The 18,945-nt window shown below is 42.7% G+C and overlaps 1 protein-coding gene and 1 pseudogene across 1 annotated transcript in view; both read left to right on the top strand.

Annotated features, from left to right (window-relative positions):
- Positions 1-18,945, top strand: part of hcfc1b (host cell factor C1b) — a 62,966-nt gene that overhangs the window by 23,647 nt on the left and 20,374 nt on the right. Inside the window, 9 exon segments of the mRNA XM_086046311.1 lie at positions 3,032-3,181; positions 3,251-3,481; positions 3,953-4,051; positions 4,119-4,281; positions 4,854-4,960; positions 5,044-5,179; positions 5,256-5,419; positions 5,501-5,660; positions 10,261-10,442. Coding sequence (XP_085902437.1) covers positions 3,032-3,181; positions 3,251-3,481; positions 3,953-4,051; positions 4,119-4,281; positions 4,854-4,960; positions 5,044-5,179; positions 5,256-5,419; positions 5,501-5,660; positions 10,261-10,442 — 1,392 coding nt within the window.
- On the top strand, positions 10,453-18,912 carry LOC147152447 (uncharacterized; annotated as a pseudogene).

Raw genomic sequence — 18,945 nt, 5'->3', positions numbered from 1 at the left:
CGGGGACACTAGGTTTGGGGAAGAATATTTAGAAAAGTAAATTCTGAAGGTGTCAAAGGCAGCTACCACGAAAAACAACGGCACCGTTTGGCAGTATTTTGATGCAGCAGATGACAACAAGGTCGGCTGTAGGCCTTGTAAGCATGAACTCGCTTAAGACCATTCTCCCGGAGCGATGAGAAACCACACAGCGGCGGGGCCAGACAGACGAGCATGAGAGCGGCCGGACTGACGCAGTCATGCTCACCGCACCGCTAAGATTACCCAACTAATTTGTAAAATGACGCGATATGCTGCCGCTTTCTTTTGTTGAGGGCAAAGGGTTTGAAAAATTAATGCTTCATATCAAGCCTGAGTACCTACGGGGTGCCACGTCGCAAAACAATAACGCCCTAACTCGAGAGTAGCCATATCCAAATGAAAGAGTAGATACTACGAGCGTTTGAGCGCGTCAGCTATGTGGCTATAACTGCAGACGGATGGACGTCCATAGCCACCGAGTCTTACATGACTATGACGTGTATAACGTATGTGGACGAAGGACATTACCGCAGCTGTGTGCTTCATGCGCCTTGGAGGAAAGACGCACAGCTGAAAACTTGGCTGCTCTCCTGTGGAGTGTGATGGGTACGTGACACGACAAAATAAAGTCGTCGCCTGTGTGCATGATAATGCACCTAACATCACGAATGAGACCCTGCTGGACTGGGAGTCAGTACCATTACTCATTACATTATTCATAATAAATGCCATGCATTGCATTGGCAAATGTATGAGAAATGTATTTTTCTTTCAATTGTTCAACTTTAATTCAGTGAGTTGTTGTTACATCAGTACAATTTAAATTAACAAACTGGCCTTAATGTTTGGGCTGAAATAGCTCCTACTGTAAATACACAAAACATTTGCATTTGAAACTTTGAATTCAATATGTATTAAATTTCAAATTTTCTTGCTTACAGACTAGTCGACTAGTCGCAAATAAAATTTAAGACTAGTCGGCAGGCAAATTAGTCGAAATTCCCATCCCTAGTCAAATTGTCTTTTTATCATACTATTTGAATTACTTAACACAATATTGAATTTTAACCGTTTAAATTATTCATGCATTTTAATAGCTTTTAGGATTTATCTTTGTTTCTTTATGTGGGTTAAAATAACGTGAAATGATATGCAGGTAATAATGTGTTAATAATTTCACACACACATAAGTCGCTCCAGTCGCACCCCCGGCCAAACTATGAAAAAACACGACTTGTAGACCGGAAAATATGGTAATAATCAGTATTGGCCCTGAAAAAAGCATATCGGTCTAGCTCGACTTGTAACCCACCTGCAGCCTCCCATTTTGGTGGTGTGTGGGGGAGGATGATTCGCTTAGCAAGAAGGGTCCTAAGCTCTCTTTTACGCCAACAGACCCTTGATGATGATGATGGACTGCCAGCAGTGTTATGTGAGGCTGAAGCTATCTTGAATAATAGAGCAATTAGCAAACTGTCAGATGACCCCAATGACTTGGAGCTGCTTACGCCCAATCACATTCTCCTGCTCAGAGGGACACCATCAATTCCGCCTGGAGTCTTTACGTCGGAGGATCAGTATGGAAAAAGGAGGTGGAAGAAAGCACAATACCTTGCTGATTTATTTTGTAAGAGTTGGGTTCGTGAATGTTTACCATTGCTCCAGCAAAGACAGAAGTGGAATGGAATACAATACAATACAATTTTATTTATACAGCGCATTTCATAACAGCTAAAGCTGTAACAAAGCACTTTACATACAGTCAAAAGCAGTTCGGAGTCGATCATTTTAAATTGAGCATGTGGATTTTGGCAATTTGCCTGAATTAGATGTGACAAGTGGTCTGTCTTGGACCTCTTCACCTTTCTCTGGTAACGATGTCAGCGGTTCTTTAAGATTTGATAAGAGACCTGCAGCCTGTGTTTTTTCCACCTGCGTTTAGCTGCGCAAGTGCTCTCATTAACCCATGGTCAAATTTTTTCAGCATATTTTTTAATGGAGCCATGGAGTCCAAAATATTAAAGGCAAGATGAATGGAACCAAGTGCTGAGTTTCTCTGTGTTTGAAGAGGGAACACAGAGCTGATCAAAGGCATCAGAGAACTGACTAGCAGTGAGGGGGTTAAAAAACGGCACCTGGACTCACTAGCCATGGCTCTGATAGTACTGGAAAATATTACATCAAAGAACACAGTCATGTGATCAGAAAGCACATTGTACAAAACGTTCAAATTTGAGAGCAATAGACCAAAAGTAAGGACAAGGTCTAAAGTGTGTATGATAAGAAAAGGAGTTTAGCTGTCGGAGACATCGTGACCATTATGGATCCATCTGCTCCACGGGGATCCTGGCCTCTGGGGAGAGTCTTGGACCTCTATGCAGATGCTCATGGTCTAGTGAGATCCGCAAAATTAAGATCTAAGTCAAATACAGTAATATTGAAAGACCAGTTTCTAAATTATGCCTAGGCTATGGGATCTAATTATTTCGAAAATGCTTCTTTTTTTGGTTTGTTTGTGAAATACTTTTGAGAATTGTCATGTTTGTGCCAATTAGGGGCCGGTGTATTGAAGCCAAATGGGTCAAATGTTTGTATGTACTAGTCTGGAGTACTGTGTGGCGCTGTCACTAAGCGTATACAAGAAAGGAGAAAGAAACAGTCTACAGGTGTTGACTGGGAAAGGCATACAGGTTTTTGACCGCTTCGTGCGGCGGAATTTATGTTTATAGACGCGATATGTTTTATACAGATTTTAATTCTTGGAAAGTGACAAATAAACTACTTATTTTTGCAAATGGCTTATGGACTCTCTATTGACGGACACAATCAGATATCAAGCAAACAAGCCGCCAGCGCGTCAGACCAAGCCAAACCAGCAACACTTCACTAGCCCAGTATTAGACTGGCTAGCCCAGACCCAGTTCCTCACAAAATATTCAGGATGTCCGTGAGAGGGTAGGCATCTCTGCATGAGGAATAAACTGACATCCTGCTTCTTGTTTGGGCTCAGCCAGTCGGCAGCAGTCCTCAGATGAGTGGCATGGCCGCGCTGGCAGCAGCAGCTGCAGCAACCCGTAAGATCCCGCCTGCCACAGCGACCGTGCTCAACGTACCAGTAGGGGCAGTCAGCCCTGGATCCGGCAGCCATCCTGTAACAATGGTACGCTTCATATAGATGAAGTACACGTGACATGAGCAAACGCAGTCCAACATTAGCACTCTGTCCTAGCACGTCAGCAACCCTCCAACTCGGATCTTGAAAACAGCTGCTGCTCAGGTGGGCGGAGCAACTGTTGTCTCAAGCCCCGGGGCAGGCAGCCGACCAATTATCACAGTGCACAAGTCTGGAGCAGTGATGGTCTCCCCGCAGACTCAGGTGGTCACCACGGTGGTAGGGGGAGTCACCAAGACCTACACACTGGTTAACAGCCCACTGGGAGTGGGAGCGGGTGGTGCTTTGGTGAGTGATCTCACTTAATGCTCAACTCAAACTTGTAAAGCTTTACGTGTTTTGATCTTTACTGGTACAATTTGTAGCGCAAAAAGGAACACACAAAGCTTGTGAATTTCTATTGTTTCCGTATAACAAATGTAGAGCATGGCCATGTGTGGAGCAGTAAAAAAAGGGAAACATTGAAGAACATTAATCAATCATGTCAGATTCTTAATATTTACCAGGATGAGTGAGGTTACGGCTATTCCCTTCATTCCTATATTATAATTCAGTTGTTTAGGATTGAGCTTTTTTGTAAATTTTAGTGCTTATATTTGTGATTTTATGCTCTTAACTACCCTCAAGTCACTCAATCAGATTTGTGCTTAGTACTTAAAGTGAAGTGAAAGACGTGTGCGTATGCCAAAAATTTGGTAGGTCTGTGATCTTGGTTATGTTGGTCAGTCAAGTGATATCATACGTTTTTTGCTTTTTCAGATCAGCAACCTGGGAAAGGTGATGTCTGTGGTGCAGACTAAACCTGTCCAAAGTGCGACTGGTCAGACAGCGAGCGGCTCTGTTGCGCAGATCCTGCAGGTACTACTTAGAGACTAGTGTTGCCGTTAGCAACCAAGTGCGCTCCAACAATGTTTGTGTGCGTTAGGCAAAGGGCACCCTCCCAACTGGAACCATCTTGAAGCTGGTGACCTCTGCAGACGGCAAACAGACCACTGTGCTCAGCAGCCCGCAGGCTGGCTCCGTTATAACCAAACCTGGTGCCACCATCATAAAGACCATCCCTTTGTCTGCACTGCAGGGCGGGACAGGTGAAAAAAAGAAAAGAAAAGAAAAAAAAAGATAAAGGTTTTTAAGAAATGTTATTTCACCAGGTTAGTGCCATTCCAATTTCAGTCTTTTTACAAGGAGTGATCTGGACAAGATGAGCAATAAGCCGCATTATTTCATTTGGCTTGTGGAGTACACATAAGGAGACTTGTAACATCAGTATGTAGTTTTGAGACCCAAATAAACTAATTTAAATACAGTATTTGGTAGGGATGTCCCGATCCGAGCACATGATCGGAAATCGAGGCCGTTCACGTGACTTTCAGCTAATCCGGTGATCTGGTGAAAAATATCGTTTTTTAGTATTTTTTTCTTCGGATCCTTATTTTCAGTCGTAAAAAAAGGTGGGGGGAAATTCAATATTGATGGATATCGACTAATATGAAATACTTATATGGTGATATACTTTTCAGTCTTATAGCACAGCCCTACTATGAGCAAAGATTACGGTGTGGCATTCATTTGTTACATTAAAAAAAAAAAAAAAAAAAAAAACTAAAACCCATATTTCAGTTCACGAGCGCACACCTGACTAAAGCACCTCCCCCAACAGGAAGGCCAATCACAATACTCACCACCAAGGTGGTGACCTCAGGGGCTGCTGGGAAAATCATGACCACGGTCCCCAAAATCTCAGCGGGCCATCAAGGTGTCACACAGGTAAGACATTCCCTGTTACTATAATGGAGTCAATAGGGCATCTCACACAGCCCATGTGACTTGACTTGTTTTGCTGTGTCCAGTTGGTGTTGAAAGGGGCTACAGGGGAGCCAGGTACCATCCTCAGGACTATTCCGAAAGGCGGAGTCAGACTAGTGTCACCAGGCACCACTGGCATCAAACCTGCAATTACCACACTGGTTGTCAAGACGCCAACAGGTAAACACTCAATGCTCCCGCTGGCCCATTATTATGATTGCATGGACTTAGGGTGGCGTGTTTCCTGTTCCTACAGGTGTGTCCAGTCTGGGGTCGGTAACGGGAAGTGTCTCTAGCACGGTGGCAGGATCGGCCACCAACACAAATACCTCTCTAGCCACGCCCATCACCACTCTGGCAACCATCGCTGCGCTAACCAGCCAGGTCACAACAGCAACGGCTGCTGCTGGACCCAAACAGGTTAGACACAAGCATCATATCTCTGGTTTGTGGTTCTGATTGTGAAAGATTATATAGGTTATAATATTTGTGTTCATGCAGGTAACCTTAATCATGACCCCGAGCGGAGCAGAAGCCCAGCCGCTGGTCCAGGATCTGCCTGTCTCCTTCATGGCCTCTCCCACCTCAGAAGAACCAGGAAGTGCGCCGAGCTTGCTTACAAGTAGCGGTCCAGAAGAGAGTGGAGATGCCGTCACTGCCGGTAGGTCGATCCAAACGTCATCAGCATTATGTATCAAACTCCATATGCATTTTTAGATGTTTATTAGCAGCAAAAAAAAATCTGCTAATAAAAAGTATGCCTGCTTTTCATGGGCCATATAAAATCGTGTGGCAATACATACACCCCCCCACAGGCCTTCACCTTATCGTGGTGGAGGGGTTTTCGTGTCAAACGGAACTCAGTTGTATGGGACTTTATGCCTCTCGCAGAGTCACCCATACTAAAAGGGTCCTAGGTGAGGGACGGGACAAAGTATGGTTCACAGGTCCCCTATGATGAGGAACATACATACATGAATATATATTGTATATCGCTGTCCTGTGAAAAACAATTATGTCCATTTCTATATTTTTATGTGAATGGTGTTTCTGGGTTAGACGTCCCATTAATGTGAAAATTAAAAAAAATATATACAAAATTGGACATACGTGCTTTTCACAGGACAGCTAGGATATATAGTCGTATGAAAATGGCACCCCTGATGAGTTTCAGGATTTTCCATTATAAATCAAATGTTTTTTGGATCAGCAATTTCAGTTAAATATATCATAAAGCAGACGAACACAGTGACATTTGAGAAGTGAAATTAAGTTTATAGGATTCACAGAATGTGCAATAATTAAAAGTAGGCGGGTGCATACATTTGGGCACCCTTGTTGTTTTATTGATTTGAATACCTTGACCTTCAACAGCAACTTTGCTGATTAAAACGGAACAGAAAGAGAAAATAAACAGTACTTATCTTCATTTCACTGCCCGCTGCTACTCCAGTTTGTCAGCTGGTGGCCACCTTTTATTGTTTTACTACATACCACCTAATGCAATAACCTAGTGCATAGTGCCCTCGCCCGTTTAACTCCTCCACCTGCAGTCACATCTTGTTAACGGCATTTGTACTGTAATTACGGTTACAGCGTGCCTAGCGGTGGAAGAAAAATCCACAGAATAGCTGCACCAGACTATAAGCCACATGGTTCAAAACCGAGGAAAAGGGTAGCGGCTTATAGACCGGAAAATACGGTAAATGGCAGGCCAAGAAAAATCTCAGATAAGCAGAGGCGTAGGATGGTGACAAAAGTCAAACTCAACCCACAGATTAGCTCCAAGTACCTGTATACAATGTGTGTAATTCTTTTTGTTGTGTGTTCAGTTTTACAGTAAACTCCATCTGAGGTGTCATTAAACAGCTTCAGGAACACATTGGGAGGACAGAATCACCATGTTGCTTGTGCAGCAAGTATGTAGTGTATGGTACATTCAGGGACTTTCACAATGTCGGACAGAAACTTGTAAACGCACCGCGCCATTCTGGACATTAATTGCTTTTCTTCATTTATACCGGTTGAAAGATCGAAAGAAGCCAAAATTGAAATCCAAATAAAATTTTGCTTAATCATCCAGCCCTTACTGATTGCCCCCCGTTTGCTGCCTGTACGTTTCGGGTAGTGGACCTTGGTAGACGAGAGGGTAGCCTTCCTCTGCCTTCGGGTCAGGGGCCAGGTCGTGACTGTTGTTTGTGCCTATGCAACAAACAATAGTTCAAGTACCCTTTTTGGAGTCCTTGGAGGGGCTGCGGTAGAGTGCTTCTGCCGGGCACTCTATTGTTCTTTTGGAGAACTTACCTGCTCATGTGGGCAATGATAGTGCCAACTGGAAGGTCGTGATTGGAAGGAACACCGACAGCCAGCCAAGTGATCAGAACCGAAGTGGTGTTATGTTATTGGACTTCTGTGCTCGTCACGGATTGTCAATAACAAAGATCGACTTTGTGGTCTTGTCATCTGACTTGCGGCCGCATGTCTTTGACGCTCAGGTGAAAAGAGGGACGAAGCATTCAACCGCTCACACCACCTTGTGATTCCGGTGGGGAATGTAATGGTCCGACCGGGCAGAATCACACGTGTTGTGAGGGTTTACTTTGAATGTCTAAAAGAATCCCCTGTCAGGAGTTTCAACTCCCACATGTTGCAGTTGAGTCAGAGTGAGCCACGTTCTGTGCCTCCATTGCTGCAACGAGCTGTGGCTGTAAAATGGTCGGTGCCTGTCGTGGTGGCAAGCCTCAAAGCCATTGGTGGACACCAGCGCTGAGGGATGTCGCCAAGCTGAAGAAGTCCTATCAGTCCTTTCTGGCCTGTGAGACTCCGGAGGCAGCAGATGGGTGCTAGCTGGCCAAGTGGAGCTTATCTTCGGTGGTCGCTAAGGCTAAAACTCAGGCGTGGGAGGAGTTCGGTGAGGCCATAGAAAACCACTTCTGGGCGGCTTCAAGGAAATTTTGTTCCACCATTCGGCATTTTAGGAGGGGAAAGTAATTCATCATCAACAATGTGCATAGTGGCAATGGGGCACTGCTGATCCCAACTCGGGACGTTGTGAGTCGTCGGGACGATACTTGAAAGATCTCCTCAATTCCACTGAACACCTTCTCATTAGGAAACACAGTGTGAAATCTCTGAGACAGGCTCTATTTCTCAGCTTGAGGTCACCGAGGTGGTTAAAAAACTTCTCGGTGGCAGGGCCCTGGGTGTGGATGAGATAAGCCCAGAGGTCCTAAAGGCTCCGGATGTTGCGGGGCTGTCCTGGTTGACCTGCTTCTGCAACATCAGATGGACATATTGCTTGTAAATTGTCAGACTGGGGTAGTGGTCCCCCTTTTTAAGAAGTTTGCGTTCCAACCAAATGGAGCTCACACTCCTCAGCCACCCTGATGACTATTCAGGGGTGCTGGAGAGGGTGGTCCACCTGGAATTCGAATCTCACATTAAGGAAGAGGAGTGTGGTTTTCATCATGGCCGTGGAACAGTGGACCACTTACACCAGGGGTGCCTAATCCCTGTCCTCAAGAGACCCTATCGAGTCTGTTTTCCATCTCTCACTGCCTGCAACGCACCTGATTTAAATGATCCGCTCATCACCAAGCTTTGCACAAGCCCGATAACCATCGTAATCATTTGTATCAAGTGTGTTCAGGTAGGGAGAGATGGAAAACAGGCTGGATATCAATCAATCACATTTTATTTATATAGCACTTTTCATACATAAAAATGCAACTCAAAGTGCTTTAAAACATTCAAAGCAAAACATAGAATTATCTTCAATCAAAAGAAAAGATAAATTATTTAAAAGTTGTTGAAAGCCAAACTAAAAAGGTGTGTCTTGAGCTTCCTCTTAAAAATATCAACAGTCTCTGCAGACCTGACATCCTCTGGCAGGCTATTCCAAAGGTGAGGACCAAAATGGCTGAATGCAGCCTCGCCATGCATTTTGGTCCTCACCCTTGGAATAAATAAAAGGCCGGCGCCAGAGGACCTCAGGATCCGCGAGGGCTGGTATGATAAAAGCAAATCAGATAAATAAGATGGCCCAAGACCATTAACACATTTATAAACTAATAAAAGTACTTTAAAATCGATCCTGAAACACACAGGGAGCCAATGCAGCAATTTCAAAACTGGCGTAATGTGGGGCTCTTGAGGACCGGGATTGAGCACCCGTGACCTACAACCTCGGCAGGGTACTTGAGGTTGTATGGGAGTTCCCCCAACCAGTCTACATGTGTTTTGTGGACTTTGAGAAGGTGTTTGGCCATGTCCCTCGGGGTGTTTTGTTGGGGGTGCTTCAGCAGTATGGGGTACCGAACTCCCTGATACTGGTTGTTCGGTCCCATACGATCGGTGCCAGAGTTAGGTCCTCATTGCTGGCAATAAATTGTGTTAATTTCCGGTGAGAGTTGGCCTCCGCCAGGGCTGCACTCACTTATTCTCTTCATAACCTTTCTGGACAGAATTTTTAGGCGCAGCCAAGGCGCTAAGGGAGTCTGGTTTGGATGCTTCAGTATTGCATCTCTGCGTTTTGCCAGTATTGTTGTACTGTTGTCTTCATCAAGCCGTAATCTCCAACTCTCAGTGGAACGGTTTGCGGCCAAGTGTGAAGTGGTTGGGATGAAAAGTGGCACCTCCAATTCTGAAACCATGGTACTCAGTCACAAAAGGGTCGAGTGCCCTCTCCAGGTCGGGGACGAGATCCTACCCCAAGTGCCTCCACACAGTTAGACGAAGCTATCAGTTTACTGGTCGATCTACATTGCTACCCTCACCTATTAGTTACGTGCTGGGGGTCCAGGATACAAGCGGCCGGAATGAGTTTCCTCCACGCAGGGTCTGGCCTATCTCTTAGTGATAGGGTGAGAAGCTCAGTCATCCGGTAAGGGCTCAGAGTAGAGCCGCTGCTCCTCCTTATTGAGAGGACCCAGATGAGGTGGCTCGGGCATCTGATTAGGATGTCTCCTGGACGCCTCCCTGATGAGGTGTTCTGAGCACATCCCACTGGGAGGGGGCCCTGGGGAAGGGCCACAACACGCTGGAGAGACTGTTATCCGGCTGGCCGGGGAATGCCTCGGCATCTCCCGGACCAGCCCCCTGCTGAAGTGGCAGGGGATGGGCAAGTCTGGGCTTCTCTACTAAAGCTTCTGTCTCCGTGACCCGACCCCGGATAAGCAGAAGTAAATGGATGGATGGTTGGATGGATGGCAGGCAAGGCATATAGTACGTGAGTTTGACACAAGTGTATAATGATGCTGCAGTGACTGAGGTCTGCTCCAACCCGCCCTGCGAGACACACGACACGGGAACCACCAACACTACTACTGTTGCCATTGCAACCGTAGCTGATAATGGCTGCAACAACCCCCCTTGTGAGACGCACGACACAGGAACCACGATCACCGCCACTGTGTCGTCTGCGGGCACTCGTCAAGTGCTGCAGGTGAGCTGTCGAGTAACTCAACTAGTGCTTAAATGTAGAGTTGGGGACTTGAGTGAGTCAACTCAAGACTCTGTTTTAATGACTTGACAAAAACTAAAAGGCTTGATTTGGATTTGGGACTTGACTAGTGGAGACATGACTCTAAAGACTTGTTGTTAATGTTATACAGTATGTTTGGTTTCAAGATAGAATATAAGATCAATAAAATGCCTATAGGCGAGCGCAAACTGGCAATGTGAATATCATGATTGGAGGATTAGACTCCTAATCAGTGAAACCCCTCGCTACCCTTACAATTATACCCTTATATCAGTCGGCATTAGGCCGTCCGGCGCAGAAAAAAAATATGTGATGTGAACAGGAGCTGATAACTTACAGCTAGGCTACAATACTGGTCTGCGCTGGATTGCATTGTACTTTGTATGATGGTAGTTGAAGCGCGTGTGCTTTTGTAACACGATAATAGCTTGCTGATAACTAATGTGATAGACAGTTCCTCCTATTACCATTAGTCTCTAGATTTGTTGCACTCAGCGACAATGAAAACCTTCAATCACCGCAAGGCGTATGGCATTTAGCGGGGGGTCACTATCTGGGCCTGTACCTGTCATTGGGTTTGATCGGTGTTGTTTCTTAACTAGGGCTGCCAAGATTGGTTGACTAATCAGGACATTGTCACCGATCAAAATTGTTGACTATTTTAATTGTTGACACGTAGTTTATTTATATATTTATTCATTTGGCGCATTGTTTTTCTCTTCAAACTGCTTTTGTCTCCCACGTCTCCCGCTGGCTGTTTGCAACGCACATGCACAACAGTGGTAATCCGCGTCATCTGTGATGTAAACAGAACGATTGTGAGTAAAGTAGTGTAAGGGCTAATTCTTGTTGAGTCCGAAAGTTTCGACGCATTTCATCAAATATACTCAATACAGTGCAAACCTGCCTTTCATGGCAGCACAGATGGGGATGCCCGATCATTTATTATTTATTATATTTTTATTTATATTTCATATTATTTATATCTATATTTATTAACACGTGTATCACAGCCTTTTATTGTTCTTTTATTTATTGTATTGTTTGTAAAGTGCTTTGTTACAGCTCTAGCTGTTATGAAATGCGCTATATAAATAAAATTGTATTGTATTGTATTTAAAAAAGGAAGCAAGTTCTGGCTTATGCCTGATTTCCTTTCTGACACATTTGTGTCTGTAAGGTAGCAGTAATTAGCATACACACGTGACGGTGTGTGTTTGACGTAACGTAACACAATGTCCTATTCGGTACGCTAACATATCATAGTGTCTACTGTATCTTCTGGACTATAAGTCGCTCCGGAGTACAAGTCGCACCAGCCATAAAATGCACAATAAAGTAGAAAAAAACATTTATAAGTCACACTGCAGTACAAATGGCATATTTTAAGGAAATTTATTTGATAAAATTCAACACCAAGAACAGACGTGTCATTTAAAATTTAAACAACGAACAATTTAAAATAAAAATAGAGTAGAGACAACAGGCTAAACGGTATGCTTACGTTACATTTCACAACGCCCCGCCTCCAACACCCGGAAGCCAAGTTGCCTCCGTCGTGTAACGCTGATAAATGTGACCATATAAATCAAAATAATAAAATTGTGAGCTTAGTACACGAGTTCCACTGAGCTACGATGGTATCCTTTATCTTACATTTACACATGTAGAATTTAAGAAAGTTATGGTAAAGTTAGGACTGTATGTGAATTTGGGGGGGATTCACCGGAGCGCCTCATCCAATCAGTCACTCGAATCAAAGAGTGTGACCGGACACAGTGATAGGGAACAACGCGGCTTCAGTAGCACTCCAATCCATTCCACAGAGCTCAACAACTCGCTCAATCTCGGCGCGTACACTACCACGAAGACGGCGCGCATCTGCCACTAGCCGCTAATGGCTAACAGACGCCAAACGTCTCTCGTTATGACCCCTTAGCTGTCCAACAATAGCTGTCCGACATAAATCAAAGAAAAGAAAGGACCCATTAGCTGCCCGAAAACATGTCTGGTGTAAAACACACAAGTTAAACGGTAAACCAATGCCTGGATAAACGAAGCACGAATGAGGAATTTACAACAGGTATGTCAGAAAGACAGGGGGGAACCAAAGTTTAGTTCCGCCTTAGTGCGTTTCTTCCGTGTCTCCTCCTGATTCTCTGACCGGAATCAATGGTCTATACTACCAGCTTCAGCCAGTGTAAATTCTCAAAATGAATGTGGACAACACTACAAGGTAAGATAACTTTAAACTCACCAAATTGGTCGTAGATCGATTAAATAAGTCTTCTATTTATTGCCGACCATGTAGAATGTTTTCAAGTCTCCAAAAGTATTTATGTATTTGGTCGTAATTATCTCTTTGTTGTCTCCGCACCGTACGTGTGTGTAAGACCACAGGCACGGCAAGTAGATGTATTGATAGTCAAATTGCCTTTGTATCATACTATTTTATTTACTTATTTAACAAAATATTAGGATTTAACTGTTTAAATTATCTGCGCATTTTAATAGCGTTAAGGATTTATTCTTGTTTCTTTATGTGAAATGATATGCAGGTAATAATGTGTTAATAATTTCACACATAAGTTGCTCGGAGTATAAGGCGCACCCCCGGCCGAACTATGAGAAAAAACGCGATTTATAGTCCGGAAAGTACGGTACTAAGGATTAAGGAGGCATTAGTCAGCGAACTCGAGTTTATTAACAACCAAAACGGTGTGTGTTTATTAGTGTTGTTCAGATACTGATACTGGTATCGATAGGTTACCCGATAACGCATTAAAACGCTGGTATCGGATCGGCCGGTACTAACAAATAAATCGCAGATGCCGGTTATCGATACTTGTATCATTATTTGAACACAGCGTGCATATTTGAGAGCTGCATGCGGAAAGAAAATATGAGGAGAAGCCTTATCCATTATTAGCGTTATTGGTCATCTGTCTACTTATGTCTAGTTTGGTGAAAAAGGTCGCTATAAGGACATACATCGCCACATTGTAGGCAGTTGCTTGGGGGGACTTTGATGCTATCAAGAGCCTACAATTACTTTGGGGGCATGTCGACTGGATCTTTGTCTCGTAGTAAAGTATGTTGCTTTTGTTTGGCACAGTACGTTGATCACTAGTTTAATGGTGTAAAACGTCTTTCATGAAATGGTTTGTGTCCAGGTAAACTCGTCATTATGACCCATCGAAGCCTTTCGAGCTCGCCCTAGCTTGCTAACTGCTAACAAAGAGACTAGTTTTACAACACATCGCTCATCAAAATGTTCGATCATGTTCCATCAACGTATATGAAATTTGTGTAACTATATAATTAACACATTAATGTTGAACTGCAGTGCAAACTAAATCTTGAATGAAAATTAAAAAGAAAACAATAACTGATATCAAGAAATCAGATCATAACCTTGTATGTTGTGATGGTGTTAACCCTTAGATGCATAAGTGGGTCAAAAATGACCGGGTGAGGTTGTTTCTTTAAATATCTTCATAATGAAAAATTGTTAGGATTTCATGTTCCAGGTATTCCTCAAAAAACATGTTTTTGATATAATGCCATTCACATTTTTAACTTACCTTTTATACTTTTTAAGAAATTACAGTTTTTGTATTACTACCCCAAGCTTCCATAAGTGGGTCAAAAATGACCCGCATGCATTTTCCATGGAATCCAATGGGAACCATTGATTTTTATCAACTTTGGCTGTCAGAAATAAATGAACTGTGCACCACACAGACTATATCAAAAGTTTCGCCCTTCAGGAAGATATTTTCACACAGCAAGAGCTGACATGTGAAAGTATTATCTTCATATAATATTGTGTGTGTCTTTCATGATTATTATTATTTATAAAAATTGCCCTACTTTATAACTAGCTAACGCTAACTAAGATCGCTAAACATTAGTATATGCATTGTGTTAACGTTAGTGTGTGTGTGTGTGTGTGTGTGTGTGTGTGTCATTCATGATTGTTGTGTGAAAGAGTATGTTATTAATGTTTATCAACATATTAGCCTACTTCATAACTAGTGTATATGTAAAAACGTTTTGTGGCCGTGCTGAAAAAGCAGGTGGTGCTGATGTATCATAACTAGAGTTAGCCAACATTACTATATGCAATGTGTGTTTGTGTGTGTGAGTATTTATTAATATAACTACATATTGATCTATTGGACATATTACTTTTATGTTTCCTCATCCAATGTGTCATGGCTGCTAGATACAGAGCTGAAATTGTCCTACAGATGCTAGATGATGGAGGCCAGTAACGGGGTTGGACTCTTGAGTCTGAAATTTCTGATGATGAGGACCCAGACTATTGTCCAGGTGGAAGTGGAAATACAACTGAACAGAATCAATCTGATTCACAAAATTTCTCTTATGTGTCCTTTGAAGAAGAAAGTCTCAGAATCTTGTCCAACAGAATGAGTCGGAAGGGCTTTTACCGGAGCGAGTTACCTCCCAACCAGTGCAGACCACAGAGCCACAACACCCTCAGAAGTCAGTCAGGGCCTGCACAAGGGCTTAGTACCACTGCCTCACCAAAAGATGCATGGGCATTCTTTATCACTGATGTATAATACAAGAGGTGAGGAAGTGACCAAACTTGGAAGGATGTAGAGTAGCAACAGCTAGAGGAAAAGAATGGAAAAATGACCTTGGAAAAAAGATGAATTTATGACCTTCATTGGATTGACCCTGCTTGCAGGAAGTGAGAAGAACTGGGATGTATCAGTCCGTGAGCTATTTGGGAGTTCTCTGCATATTCCCATGTATAAGGCCTCTATGGCTATTGGAAGATTTGCAGACATTCACCATACCTTGCGCTTGGATGATCAGAGGACCAGAGCCTTCTGACTGGAAACAGACCATATGGCAGCCTTCCGCAATGTATGGGACCTATTCCTGGTCAACTGCAAAACGCGATTCATCCCCAGTGATTGTGTCACTGTGGATGACCAGCTTGTGCTATTCAGGGGTAGGTGCAAGTTTCTACAGTACATGCCAAGCAAGTCTGCCAAATACGGCCTAAAGATCCTCTGGGTTTGTGATGCAATAGATGCTATAGTTTACACGGGGAGAGAACCAGGGGAAGAAGTTCAGAAGAATCTGGGGGAAAACATCAGTTGTGTAGTAGATTTAGAAACCCAGGTTGCAACATCAAAAATGTTTAAAAGGATAAAATGAAGATATTTCAAACATGAAATCGTTGTTGTGTGGTCCTAAATATAATACTAAATACTATACAAGTGATTATTCTTAACCAAAATGACAAAAATGGCATAAAAACACATTGATTGTAATATGGGTCATTTTTGACCCACTTATGGAAGAGTGTAGGGTCCAGTCACTCGTGCATCTAAGGGTTAAGTGGTCACGTTGAAGATTTGACAGCCATTATGCGAGTCTGCTTTCAAACAACTTCGTTTTTGCCTCCGGTTAATTTGAATCACTGCCGGTATCACAAAATAAAATCTCTAGTTGACCGATTAGAGCAACCATAAACAGCACAGGTGTTAACCATTTTTTGAAACACATAATGGACTTCTGTTATCTCACTCACTCGACCGCCTGCCCCTATGGCAGCATACAAATGTGACGTCACGCATTGGGGGGTCGGTTTGCATCACTGAATATATTTTAGAAGTACAAATGCTGCACCTTGCTTTACTACATATGTACATTCATGTGAATACAGTATGTATCCCATGTCTCACTCTCACAAGCACGAAGAGCTATGAAAATAGGCTGTTTATTCAACATATGTATTTTGTGTGCATATATTAAAACAGATAATTCGCAAGTGATGATTTAAAAAATTTTACATCCAAGTGAGTGTGCAATTCTTTAATTCAAAATAAACAAAATATACAAAATAAATTGCGCTTGTTTTGGATTTTTTTCAAACGGCGCAATCGGTGCAATATCGGCATTGGCCGATCCTGCGCAGCCAGGTAGCGGAATCGGTATCAGGGCGGAAAAGTGGTATCGGAACAACACTTGTGTTTATGCCCGTGGTGGACATCGAAGCACGAAGAGCTCACTCCCTCTCCTTCTCTCTCGCTCACTCGCTCTCTTGCGAACAGAGTGATGTGTTTGTGAACTGGGAAATATTAGCACTCGAGCAACACAAAAATGACAATTTGACACTCATAGGCATCACATAATAATACAACCCATAAATAAGTTTATACTACGTTATAGTGTAAAAAAAAGTTTTCTTTTTGTTCCCGAAAATCAATTTACTTCTTTTAAATTATGCATACTAGTGAAGAAAAACAAAACCTTTTGGATAAAGGTTACATTAAGACAAAATTAATTGATTTTAGTTTACTTTAGCACAGTGCATTTTCACAGTTTACTCCTCTGATTTCACTACCTTCAATGTTAAAAAAAAGTTGTTGTTCCCAAGAAGAGCGAAATATGTATTTCTTTTTGAATTTATAATTTCACTGTATTAGTGCAACTCTGCATAGTGTATACTTTTAGTTCCATTTTAAAATGCACTAAACAATTATAGCTAAAAGAGATTTTAAGGCCAGACTATCACCATCAATTTAAGTTGCTGCCTCATTTATAAACATGTCACGAATGATGGTATAAGTTGCTAAGTTTAATCAAAGTACAATGTGCTAGCATCTTAATTGTCTTTATGATTAGTTTGTACATAAAGAATTCAAGCTGTAAGTGAATGATGGTTATAAGAGTAGCAGCTTGCTACTGCGATTTTCCACGATTTACTTATTATCCAATTAGTCAATTAATCGTGACTACTGTTGGTGATAAGCCGATTAGCAAAATAGTTTGTGGGCACAATTGACCCAATTTGTGGATTGGTCCAATTTTGACCCATCCATCCATCCATTATCTGTACCGCTTCTCCTCACAAGGGTCGCGGGGCGTGCTGGAGCCTATCCCAGCTGTCTTTGGGCAGTAGGCGGGGGACACCCTGAACTGGTTGCCAGCCAATTGCAGGGCACACAGAGACAAACATCCGCACTCACAATCACACCTAGGGGCAATTTAGAGTATCCAATCAACTTACCATGCATGTTTTTGGAATGTGGGAGGAAACCGGAGTGCCCGGAGAAAACCCACGCAGGCACGGGGAGAACATGCAAACTCCACACAGGGAGGCCGGAGCTGGGATCGAACCCACGACCTCTGAACTGTGAGGCGGATGTGCTAACCAGTTGGCCACCGTGCCGCCAATTTTGACCCAAAATTGTGTTATTTTTAACCGAACTATTTTTAGAGTGTACTGTATTCATTCAACATTCTTCTTCATGGCTTGTCTTCTGCTGATGTCTAGTCATGTATGTTATTACGTGGGCACCACCTAGTGTTCAGACTGAGCCACTACAGTTGAATCAACCCATTAAGGCCGGGAGCGCATAACCGCATTTCTACAACTAGAGCCGGGAGCGCTGTTGCGTCTTTCTACCTTTAAAGCAGAGAGCGTATACGTCATTTAATATTTTTTTTTATCCAATTCTCGGTGTTTTAACCAATGAAATGCATCAGAATATACACGTGACGGGGTCGTGAGCCCGCAGAGGATGTCCCGACATTCTTTTGAGTCATAATGGCGGACGCAGTTGAGCGCATGAGCTCTGAAATGAGTAAACGGCAATGATATAGACGACGCGCTTGGGGACTTTGAGCGAGGAGAACCAATCGAACGTGATATATGGTTAAAATATATGTTTGTAGACAATTACAATATCTACGGCTTTGTAACAGAATAGAGGATGGTAATTACCACTCGAAATAAAAATAGTGCTTCTCTTGCACTTAGACTTTATTTTTCCATTTTTGATTGAAACAGTAAAAAATAAGTGGGCCTGTGTGAAACCACGTCCAAGATCTCTAATTCTTTTGGAATTATGTTTATCTGCTACAGGGGATGAGATTATTTTGTAGGTGTTGAATTTCTAGGAAAACTTTAGGTTTTAGAGGGTGATTCTATAGTCGCCCTCAGGTTTTGGGGAGCTGTTGAGCCAGGCGCTTTAGGCCTTAATGGGTTAAACATTGACACAGTTGTAAAACTGATTAAATGGCAGATAATCCTAAATGTTACGTGAAGCAGTGTTGTATTCAATTTAATTCAATCACATTTTTTTTGCCTTGAAAATAAGTTGTATAACCACATACTTTGATTGGGACTTTTTAGCCACTAGATATGGTTTCATTTTTATTTCATTTCTAAAATTAATTTAATTGTGAGAGGTGAAAATACAACTTCAAAAAATTCTTCAATATGGAGACATCTTTTTCATTCTAAAAGTTTGTTTTGCAGCAGCAACGAGCTGCAACATGTGACAATGAATCGATCAGAGCAGCAACAATTCCTGATGGGTGCGTGGCCTGTGTTGCAGACCTGTCGCCAACAGCACAATGAGAGAGAGAGAGAGAGAGAGAGAGAGAGAGAGAGAGAGAGAGAGAGAGAGAGAGA

This window comes from Filicampus tigris, chromosome 1 (assembly GCF_054856515.1).
Source record: "Filicampus tigris isolate MCC_2025a chromosome 1, RoL_Ftig_1.0, whole genome shotgun sequence".
NCBI lineage: Eukaryota > Metazoa > Chordata > Actinopteri > Syngnathiformes > Syngnathidae > Filicampus > Filicampus tigris.
This window is presented reverse-complemented; position numbering and strand designations above follow the sequence as displayed.